Source organism: Sinocyclocheilus grahami, unplaced genomic scaffold (assembly GCF_001515645.1).
Source record: "Sinocyclocheilus grahami isolate Dianchi unplaced genomic scaffold, SAMN03320097.WGS_v1.1 scaffold553.1, whole genome shotgun sequence".
NCBI lineage: Eukaryota > Metazoa > Chordata > Actinopteri > Cypriniformes > Cyprinidae > Sinocyclocheilus > Sinocyclocheilus grahami.
In genome coordinates this window covers 904,266-916,707 of record NW_015505732.1, presented here as the reverse complement: position 1 = coordinate 916,707, position 12,442 = coordinate 904,266, and the positions used below count along the sequence as shown (strand labels likewise).

At 35.8% G+C, this 12,442-nt stretch overlaps 1 protein-coding gene across 1 annotated transcript in view; it reads right to left on the bottom strand.

The window, feature by feature from the left end:
* Nucleotides 1–413: 413 nt before the first annotated feature.
* The window catches only part of LOC107556010 (smoothelin-like), a 66,593-nt gene continuing 54,564 nt past the window's right edge, over nucleotides 414–12,442 (bottom strand). Inside the window, exons 11-13 of the mRNA XM_016238976.1 lie at nucleotides 9,175–9,214; nucleotides 7,912–8,124; nucleotides 414–1,687 (exon numbers count right to left, since the gene is read on the bottom strand). Coding sequence (XP_016094462.1) covers nucleotides 1,525–1,687; nucleotides 7,912–8,124; nucleotides 9,175–9,214 — 416 coding nt within the window. The 3' untranslated portion in view covers nucleotides 414–1,524. The remainder of the gene's footprint in view (nucleotides 1,688–7,911; nucleotides 8,125–9,174; nucleotides 9,215–12,442) is intronic.

The following is a 12,442-nucleotide window of genomic DNA, read 5'->3' as shown; positions in this document are numbered from 1 at the left end:
AACTATTTGAAAATCTGGAATCTGACGGTCCAAAAGTATCTTAATATTGAGAAAATCATCTTTAAAGTTGTCCAAATGAAGTTCTTAGCGATGCATATTACTAATCAAAAATTAAGTTTTGATATATTTACAAAATATCTTCATGGAACATGATCTTTACTTAATATCCTCATGATTTTGGGCATAAAAGAAAAAATCTGTGCTACTTATGACTGCTTTTGTGCTGCAGGGTCACATATAGTTATACCTAATATAAAGCACAAAGATGAATTACCCTTTTTTGAAAAAAACTACGACTTGTTCAAACAAATTAGCGTCCATTGTAAACAATTTTAACTGTTGAAAAGTAACAGAGTCTGAATTGTTTAAAATATTCAGAAAATGCAATAAATGACAAACGCATTTTTGGTATCGCGTATGGTTTTAATGATTACTACACAAAACCATGGTGTAGGGCAATACTGAGTGAACAATAGTTTTTGAACGAGTGTGTACAAACAATGTCAATGTTCACCTTTCAGTGTGAATGAATGCTAATTAGCTCTACTCATGCAACTTTCAAGTACCAAACAAAGGCCCTGGCGTGGCTGCGGCAGTAGCTGTGTTTCGTCTTCAAAATAAAATGATGTGCAGTCATTAAAACAATTAAAACTACAACCTTAATCTTTAGAACCAAATATATAAACATCATTGACCTTCTCAGATTAATTTACTGCTAAAACATTATTATTACTCTTCTCAAATGGACTCGACTAGGGTTACTCATATATACACGGTTTCAATTACTGCTGTAAAGATGTACAAAAACAGATCCTTTAGGCTAATGTTTTGGGACAAACTTCCATTGCTTCCAAATGAAGTTCAGGAATATCAACAAATCCAAAATAAGCTCATCCATAAATAAGGACAGATCATAAGTGCATCTATTCATGCATGTTTGTGTATTTTATATCACTTCAAAGACGCCTGAATGCTCTGTGTTCAGTGTAAAACCAAACTTTCAATTAGAAAAACATTTCAAAACAGTTCACGAGCTGCATCTTGCACTAAACAAGCAGTGAGATTAATATTCCTTGCAATGTTTTTAAATAAACACAATATCGCATACAGACGAAAATATAACCTTCATTTGTTTTTGAAACAGAAGTAAAACTTCAAGTAGACTTGTGAAAGCATGCGGGTCTGAGCTCTATTAACAGCAACAGTACCGTGAAACAGGTTTAAAAGCTTTTAAAAACCATATAGATATGGGCAATCAACATCAAATAATGCTTCGTTTTTAGCACATGGAATCAAGTGATAGGCATCTTGGAAGTTATAACTTGGAATTTTCATTATTTTACCATCAACAAACCATTTCTGTAATTTTTTTTTTTTGGAACAAACTACTGTTAAAAAAAAAATCCTTATTGAGTTTTTACAGCTGTTACAGAAGGAGCTGTTTGGATCTGTCTGGACAGTAAACACAATCTTAACTGTGGAAATGTAACAGGATCAGAATGAAAACCGCAGGTAAAGCGAGCATCAGAAGTCAGAGGTCCGCTGCGCACGTGCCATCATCATCTCATGCTTGCGCAGATGGTTCACCAGTGACTGCACGTATGTGAACACACACTTGGGATCTGGTTTCTTACCCATGATCATCATGTCCTCCACCTCCAGCAGGGGCATGCAGTTAGCATGGGCCCTAATGAAAAGACAACCACAGACGAATGATAAAACAAATGATGCTGTATATGCTGTCTACACTACTCTGTGCAGTTCATATGCCTGACCAACAGGGGGAAGCACTGTCATCTGATACAGAGAATTTACTCACTACATACTGGAGAATAAAGCAACTCCTTTATATATATATGTATGTATTAGTGCTGTCAAACGATTAATCGTGATTAATCGCATCCAAAATAAAAGTTTTTGTTTACATAATATATGCGTGTGTACTGTGTATATTTATTATGTATATATAAATACATATATTTATATATAATTTCTATTATATATAAATATTTTATATATAAACAAAGAACTTTCTCAAATATATACATGCATGTTTGTGTATTTATATATACACAATAAATATACACAGTACACACGCATATATTATGTAAACAAAAACTTTTATTTTGGATGCGATTAATCACGATTAATCGTTTGACAGCACTAATACATATATATATATATCATGCTAATTTTTTTTCAATGAGCATGATACAAAAACAGCTATTTTATACCAAAATATAGAGCTATTTTATATATTAGGCAACTTGCATAAATATAAAATGAACATTTTATATTTATGCAAGCAGATCATACTATGTAACCCAGTGTTATTTTAATATCACTGAAATTTTTATTATTTTGAATTTGATTTAAATTCTAGGTAAAGTTTTAGTAATTTTGTGCCGTCTTTTTCTAAATAGTTTTTATTACATTTTAGTTTTTTAGTTTCAGTACTCAACTAGCTGAAATAAACATTAACTGAAATAAAATCTGAAACAATTTTTTATTTTTTTTATTCATAATTTAAAAAAAAAATTGTTTTAGTTAATGATAATAAGCCTGATGTGCATTCTTACAAAACTTTGCCAAGGACCCTCACATTTCAGTTTTTCAAGCCTCCAAAATGCAGGCTCCACAGACTTCCATTGTAAGTGCATTTCTGTGAACATTACTCTAAACTTGTTTTAACAGAATAAGAAATGATTGCCTGCGGTAACCGACAGCATGCCATACACACGCTGTAAATAGAGGTTCAGCTGTATTGAATTCAGAGTAATTTACACTTTGCTGCTCTGTGAAGTCAAGCAAAAGAGAAATCTCTAGAAGCATGATAGCAAACATTTAGCACGTGTCAAGAGCAAGCGCTGGATACAGTTTGCTTCTGTGTAGTGTCGATGTGCTCTTTAAACGGGTAGCTAAAGCAGTGTATTTGAGCAGGCCAGGTTTGATGGGCTCATTTCACATGTCTAAGAGCAGGACCATGTTTGGGCATCACTGCTTCAGTCTGCCGTTTCATACGCTTTCTCTCTGACGAAGTTGTTGAGCTGGCAGACGCACAATATTTAGTTATGCTAATCGTCAGAATCTGACAAACAGCACGCTGATAGAGAGCAATAGCTGTCATGGTGCGCGTGTGAGACCCAAAGGCCTTACCTTTAAGCTTTTAAGGGGGGGGGGGACTGTATGTGGCATTACTGATTTAATATATCTATTTCTAAAATTTTAAAATGTAAGTTCATTTCAATTCAAATTTAATATAATTTAATAAACGTCTCTAACCAGGTAAAAAATTATATAAATACTGTTGGGTTTCTGGCACAAAGCGATCGTTTCGTGTCTTAGGACATCAGTGTGTCGTCACGAGCCGCAGGGTTTAATTTGGATCTGTCTGTGCATGTTTTTTTACTCTCATAGATTTTGTTACCATTGCCATGCATTATACGACTGATAGACTGCAACGGTTAAAGTTAAAAATCATCAAATGTGTTCTACTGAAGAAACAAAGTCACCTATATCTTGGATGTCCTGGGGGTAAGCAGAGAAACATCAAATTTTAATTTTTGGGTGAACTATCCCTTTAAGGCATTTTCAGACATTTGTCTTTGTAATCCAACACAGGGACTTACATACATTGTTACAATGCTGAATGTTTGGTGCGTGTTGCAACATTTCATAACGTCTTTTACAGAATACAGAATTCTACATATAATTGATCATCAGCGGGAATAAAGGCTTTGTTGGGACAGCATCCTTGCAATGTGCCTGTTTCAAAGAAGAGCAATGAGAAGAGGCGCTCTTATGATAAATAATGCGTTCAAATTATGATCCAACTTGGTTTGTTAGTCCGTTGGGTGACTGTCGTGTTCATGCCTAAACAAAACAAACTACGGGAGAAAATATGTTGGGTTCTGAAACAAATGCTCCAAATAAGTCAGGTCCACGTGAATCGCCATTTGCATTTACATATAAGAACTGACTTGATTTTATCCACCAGGAACTGAGTGAACAGCTGATTTCAAGTTTTAAAACTTTTTTTTTCCTACTATCCGTCCTAAATAGTAGGTGAGATCTGAATTTCTGGATCCCAATGAAGCACACTGATATATTAGTACTCTACACAATGTAAAGGGAGCAGTTTGGCACCGTTCTCATTTGACTTTTTCCAGTCAATAATGATACAGAACTTAAAGTCAAGTAATACATTTAGATAGATGCTAATGTTTACAACCAAACAATCTGTGACAGAGCATGTCTGTGGTGATGCCCTTTACTGAAATACTGTCATCTCAGTGTTGGCTTACTGCAGACTCAGCAACAACTCGTGAAGCAAATTCATTAGTTTTCAATGAGAGGTGGTGATTTGAGGTGACACGAGTGAAAAGTGGAAATGAGGACAGCGGCGCTAATGTGGTCTGCCTGAGACCGACAGACCATCATAACAGAGTATGAATTCTCCTTCAGGCCACAGCAGCACTAATGACTCGCAAGCAATTACAGATGGTGCCTTTAATGATGACAAGAGCTGGGGATAAACAGTGAGATAAACCAGTGCTCACAGTAAAGTGGAGGAGGATGAAATGAGAAATCACCTGGACACAGACTAACCAAAGGGGAAGCAGGTAAGACCTATTCTCAGGTCACTGAACAATACTGACTCGGAGTATCGCTCTTCTGTTAGCAGACACTATTCTGGGGAAACTCGTGAGCGTTCGGCTGGATGTTTCTCATTTAGAAAGGAGCTCAAATGCATGAAAGTTATGTTACTGGGAAAAGGAAAAGGACAGGAGCAGAGGAGAAATGCAAATAACCGTTTAAAAAGCTAGTAATGAAGCTTTAGTTATTTAAGTGGACCTGACTCAAAGAAATGACAGCTATTAAAAGATGATTATTCTGAGCTGCAGATCTGATGAACTTGTTAAAAGACTTGGCTGTATTTAAACAGGCTCAGAAACAAAGCGAAACGAAAAGAACACGAATACATCAGTATTCAAGACAGATGGATTATGAACGATAACTGATGTTATGTACATACTTCACCATACAAAATTTGGGGTCAGTAAGATTTAGTTTTAATTATTCAGCAAGGATGCATTCAATTAATCAAAAATGACAAGTAAAGACATTTCTAATCTTACAAAAGTTTTTTATTTCAACTAAATGCTGTTCTGAACTTTCTATTCATCAAATAATCATGTAAAAATGCATCACGATTTCCACAAAAATGTGGAGCAGCACAACTGTTTTCAGCGTTGATAATAATCAGAGCAGCAAATCAGCATATTAGATTCAGCTTTGATCACAGGAATAAATTACATTTTAATATAAATTCACATAGAAAACAGTTATTTTAAATTCTAATAATATTTCACAATATTACAGTTTTTACTGTATTTTTGATCAAATAATTGCAGCCTTCTTTCAAAAACATTTATAAAATCCTACTGAGCCCAAACTCTTGAATGGTAGTGTATATGAAGGCAGGTTCCTGGGACAAACTGACCTTGAGTGTCTGCCTAAGTGTGTTATTTGGAGTTTGACAATACTAGAAACATGGGGGAATTCACTAAGAATCAGTTGCACCTGCTGATCGCAACATGGTTTCAAAATTTGACTCAGAAATGAAATCATGCAAATTAGACAATGCCACAAAAACGCCTACAAAAAAAATCAGTTCTGGACACAATGTGCATCCAGCTCTGAGTGGTAGGTTGATTTTAAGTGGACCTGACTCAAAGAAATGACAGCTATTAAAAGATGATTATTCTGAGTTGCAGATCTGATGAACTTGTTAAAAGACTTGGCTGTATTTAAACAGGCTCAGAAACAAAGCGAAACGAAAAGAACACGAATACATCAGTATTCAAGACAGATGGATTATGAACGATAACTGATGTTATGTACATACTTCACCATACAAAATTTGGGGTCAGTAAGATTTAGTTTTAATTATTCAGCAAGGATGCATTCAATTAATCAAAAATGACAAGTAAAGACATTTCTAATCTTACAAAAGTTTTTTATTTCAACTAAATGCTGTTCTGAACTTTCTATTCATCAAATAATCATGTAAAAATGCATCACGATTTCCACAAAAATGTGGAGCAGCACAACTGTTTTCAGCGTTGATAATAATCAGAGCAGCAAATCAGCATATTAGATTCAGCTTTGATCACAGGAATAAATTACATTTTAATATAAATTCACATAGAAAACAGTTATTTTAAATTCTAATAATATTTCACAATATTACAGTTTTTACTGTATTTTTGATCAAATAATTGCAGCCTTCTTTCAAAAACATTTATAAAATCCTACTGAGCCCAAACTCTTGAATGGTAGTGTATATGAAGGCAGGTTCCTGTGACAAACTGACCTTGAGTGTCTGCCTAAGTGTGTTATTTGGAGTTTGACAATACTAGAAACATGGGGGAATTCACTAAGAATCAGTTGCACCTGCTCAAAATTTGACTCAGAAATGAAATCATGCAAATTAGACTATGCCACAAAAACGCCTACAAAAAAAATCAGTTCTGGACACAATGTGCATCCAGCTCTGAGTGGTAGGTTGTAGCGGACACAGCAGCAGAGTCCTGCACGCGGGTGGGCAAATTTATGTAATGTGTTCACGTTGTCTGAAGACCGTTTAAAGGCCGTTTCATACGGGACGCGGTGGAATGGCCTCGCGGCTGCTGCTTTCTCTCGTAGTGGAAGCGTTTTGTGCAGGACGATAGTTGCAAACACCAAGATCACATTTTATTCTACTAATGAAACTTTATTATCTCTGCTATTTATCATTTCATGGGACTATGACTAGTGTAGTTTTCATGTCAGACACAGCTAAAAGTGACATTTTACATACCTGGTACACGCATGCTCTGGATTTTTTCTTTAAATCTCTGTAAAAGATTTTTGATGGATCATACAACTCTGAGAATTCCATTTACAATTTAAACGATCTTCATCAGGTTTTCTCCACGCCGCCAGCAAAACCGCCTGCTTTCTGCACGTCTCCCATTGAAATGATGATCTCTGTAAAAGATTTTTGATGGATCATACAACTCTGAGAATTCCATTACAATTTAAACGATCTTCATCAGGTTTTCTCCACGCCGCCAGCAAAACCGCCTGCTTTCTGCACGTCTCCCATTGAAATGATTTAGACACTCACTGAGTATTGTAGCCAATCTTGCTGCCACTGATTGACAGCTGTAGTGGTTAGCCTATATTAAAGGGAGCGCTCTTTGCTTGCTTTCTGCATTTAATCTATTCACATTTTGACAAAGTTTTAATAAGTGAGTTTTGTCTACCTCATGTATGAGATTTAATGCGGGTGCAATTCGGGTCACAGTTTTTAAGCCAAACGGGTCGGAATTAAATTAGTGTTGCTATCGGATAACAGGTCGGGTGTTCTGTTAATTACTGCAGACCACTTCAATCTGGCCTCGTTTACTGTGACTGTACAGCGTCGTTCCACCGCTGTGACATCCACGCACTTCATCAGCTCAAGATGAAGCAGGTGCGTGTGACACGACCCAGTTATTGGCCCAAACACTTGTACACAAACAGCTGTTTGCTGCCAGCTTTCCATCTGCAGTCACAGCAACACATTCATTGCATGACGCCAATGTTTCTGAAATGCCTTATTTGCATAGAAGGAAATGTTTGTGTGTTTTCTCAGGAAAGAATGACATTCTTTCGTAAACTGTGACATTAAATGCAACATATTAAAGGAAGAACGCATTAATGAACAGTGCTATACGAACACAGGAAAGCCGAGCTTGACGTCAGAAGCAACTGTTTAGTGAATTCACCCCAGTGAGTGCACCAGCTCAAATTTGAATTGTATTCCTCCTGGCTCTTAATTCTTGTATGTGTTTGATCATGTGATGTATAAGCATCTGGACTCACTCTGCTGTGCTGAAGGCCACCTCAAAGTTCTGCTTGCGGTTTGCGGGACTGAGGCTGGAGTAATCGAAGGCCTCTGGAAAGAAGTTATGCACCAGAGCGCAGAACGCCATCCCGTCACTCCAGCTGGAGGAGAAGTTCTGGATGTTCACATTCTTCATGACATGGAGGAGGCAGAAGCAATATGGAGACAGAGAGCAACGGTTAGCGGTAAGACTGCACACTACCGTTCAACCGCTTGGGGTTGGTAAGAATTTGAAAGAAGTCTCTTACACTCGTAAGACTCTCTACACTCTTACACTCTATGTGAATATATAGTAAAATGCAATTTATTGCAGTGATCAAAGCTGAATTTTCAGCATCATTAGGTGTCACATGATCCTTCATAAATAGTTCTAATATGCTGCTCAAGAAACATATCTGATTATTATTAATGTTGAAAACAGTTGTGCTGCCCAATATTTTTGTGGAAACTGAGATACATTTGATTTTTCAGGATTCTGTGATGAATAGAAAGTTCAAAAGAACAGCATTTATTTGAAATAGAAATCTTTGTAACATTATAAATGTCTTTACTGTCACTTTTTGATCAGCCTTGCTGAAAAAAGTATTAATTTCTTAAAATCTTACTGACCCCAAAATTTTTAAACAGTAGTGTAAGTCTACAAATACTAATGCCCTCACTCCACACAGAAGTAACAGAACTCATGACGCTCCAGGAAATCCCTAATATGGACAAAGGCATCCAGCTATCCCTGTAGCTGAATAAAACGAAAATAGAAACGCTTTGAATGATGAAACATAAAGACAATAAACACTCGACTGCGACAACAGATCCCAAAATTAAGTTGTTTCAAGCATTCGACTGGTCTTGTGGAGTAAAAACATGTTATAATGTTCTCTTTTGTTGCACAGCAGGCTTAGAAACGCTTCTCATTACGAGTCATTAAAAGGGAAGATGTTTGGTGTGTGTTACTCTTTCAAATGCATGCTACAAGTGGGGAGGAGTTTCCTCATCTCAGCACGCAGACTCACGGGCACACAAACAGAGCCAGTTCGGAGAGGATTAAAACACACTGAAATTATTTAAACAAAACTGGAAAAAAACATGCTATTCACAAGCATGTATTGAACCATGGATTTCGTACTGAACGATTCAATATTATATAGAGAAGTGTGGCATTCCTAGTAAAGAAATAGTATGAATGACAAAACAGAAATGAGTGAATACTGATTTCACTTTCAGTCTCACATGAAGCTACTTACGATTTTATGATAGTGCTGCGGGACGTCCTGCCAGCATCATCTGCACACACAAGCAATGACAGCATCACGATGACGTTACATACAGAACAAGAGGCTGTCGCTGAAGGATCAGGCTGCAAGTGTTGTTACTCATTTTAAAGTGGTCAGCCAATCAGAGAAGTCTTCACCTTCCTGATCCACTCAAAAGATTCCTGCATTTGCGGGTTACTTTAGACCGAGTGGAGCGTGAGCTTATAAAAGACTCATGATAGCACTTTATTTTACAGTCCTGCTCCACATTTACATACTATGCACTTGTTATAGTTATAATTACAATAACTGGGTACTAACCCTGAACCTACCCCTAAACCTAACCGATGTAGTTACCTTATATTATCCAGTACGTTCTTTGGTAAGTACAGGCATGTGCACATACCGTAAAATAAAGTGCAACTTATTATTTTAACTAAAACCACATTGTATCTGATAATTTACATGTTAATAATGAGTAAATGCACAAAATCCCAAACTTTTGGATGGCACTGTGTTATTACCACGTTATTACTATATTTGCCCTTTTTTATTAAATCCAGATTTTTTGACATTTCAAATTTTACATGAACTACAGAAAAATCAATGTGAAGCAAAAAAAAAATTAAAAAAAATATACAAATTTTTAATTTTTTTACTAGATTGCACAGCAGGCTTAGAAACGCTTCTCATTACGAGTCATTAAAAGGGAAGATGTTTGGTGTGTGTTACTCTTTCAAATGCATGCTACAAGTGGGGAGGAGTTTCCTCATCTCAGCACGCAGACTCACGGGCACACAAACAGAGCCAGTTCGGAGAGGATTAAAACACACTGAAATTATTTAAACAAAACCGGGGGAAAAACGCAATTCACAAGCATGTATTGAACCGTGGATGTCGTACCGAACGATTCAATATCATATAGAGAATTGTGGCATTCCTAGTAAAGAAATAGTATGAACGACAAAACAGAAATCAGTGAATACTGATTTCACTTTCAGTCTGTTCCTCACATGAAGCTACTTACGATTTTACTGACTTTATCTGGAAAAAGATGACGTTACATACAGAACAAGAGGCTGTCGCTGAAGGATCAGGCTGCAAGTGTTGTTACTCATTTTAAAGTGGTCAGCCAATCAGAGAAGTCTTCACCTTCCTGATCCACTCAAAAGATTCCTGCATTTGCGGGTCACTTTAGACCGAGTGGAGCGTGAGCTTATAAAAGACTCATGGTAGCACTTTATTTTACAGTCCTGCTCCACATTTACATACTATGCACTTGTTATAGTTATAATTACAATAACTGGGTAATAACTGGGTACTAACCCTGAACCTACCCCTAAACCTAATCGATGTAGTTACCTTATATTATCCAGTACGTTCTTTGGTAAGTACAGGCATGTGCACATACCGTAAAATAAAGTGCAACTTATTATTTTAACTAAAACCACATTGTATCTGATAATTTACATGTTAATAATGAGTGAATGCACAAAATCCCAAACTTTTGGATGGCACTGTGTTATTACCACGTTATTACTATATTTGCCCCTTTTTATTAAATCCAGATTTTTTGACATTTCAAATTTTACATGAACTACAGAAAAATCAATGTGAAGCAAAATTTTTTTAATTTTTTTACTAGATTAAAAAAAAGAACTAATTGATCACACATTTTTCTGTAATTAATTGCGATATTAATATAGTTTATTTATATTGTCATAATTTCACATTGAATCTCCAAATGAATGTAGAAACAACATAAAGATGGTATATATATTAGTTATGTGTTTAATTGCATCTTTTTACAAAGTAGCTTATTATTAATGAAGGCCCGTATCACTGATACCAATCCTGCTACTGATGTCTCTATTACATGCAGTTTTCCCTCAATTTAGGGAACTTATTTATAGCTTTACAGCCATTCAACATTACAGTATAACTGAAAGCCATTATTTTTAACATTGAACAGGCATTGAAAAATATAACAACTTTTAATTTTAAGTGAAATTAAAACAATCTTCACATAAACTATAAATTGAACAGAGATTCATCTTTATTCAGGCTACAAAAGTCAATCAGCGACGAGCAGTGAGTGATTTCTCTTTTTCTTCTGTTCTTTGATTTACAGAAATGATACAGACAGCAGCAGGTTTCACTTTAAAAGCAGTGCTGTCTCTTTAAAACCTGATGCATGTGACGTGGATCTGACACACATCCGACTTTCTCCCAACTCTTTACGGTCATTTAGGACTTTTTAACATTTAAGACGGTTTTACTAGGTCACTCGCCAAAAACAGGCATTTTGACCATTTATTTTGTGTGTTTTTGTCTGTGAAAGAGAACTCAGTGCACTACTGGCGTGCTGTCTGAAGCTTTCTGGCTTTCTGTGTGCGTGTTCACAGAGAGCTGCTTCACAGACAGCTCTCTTTTGTGACTTATCATGCTTGAGTGCGTGTTCATATGGTCTACTGTAACACTAGCCAAAGGATGCTGGGGAAAAAATGGATGCTCCGTTAATTGCGTTAAATATTTTTAATGCCTTAAACTGAAAAAAATTAATTGCACAATTAACACATTAATTTTGACAGCCATAATTTTTAAGTTTAATTTGAATATATCATTATATGAAATGTATAAGAACATATAATCTGAAAAATACCAGTATCAACTGGATTTAATAAATTCCTTTGAATTTATAACTCATGGCTACTTAAAAGCAGTCCAAATATAGTTGATCTGTTATGTCTGTTACATCTTTTGTCTGTTTATAGTACTTGTGTGTGCATATTCATGTTTACCAACACAAATCAGTCCTAAAAGTGTGTGAGATATATGGGAAAGGGACTGGATATATTCTACCAAACCATTTTTGAGACAAATCTAACCAACAGATTAAAAAAGTCGGCATATCATCATGTGTGAAGCGTCATTTGATACCAGGTCCAAAATTGACCTGGAACACAATACGTGTTGTAATTACATAATATATATTTTTGGGTGATCTCATAAAAAAGGATGTGTTATTTGATAGTCTTAAGCCATTTCCAAAGTTTTATTCCTGCACCAAAAACTATGGGTTTTTAAAATGCATGCACCTATTTCACCTGAATGCAATTTTAAAAGGTACACAAATACCTGTTGGAGGGCTCTTAAAAGTGTAAAAAGGAGTCTGCTGATATTAAATAGACCTTAATTTATTCCTAGGGTCTTGTAAAACTAAACTATGACTTGAACATAAACCTTGAGTTTTAAGTGA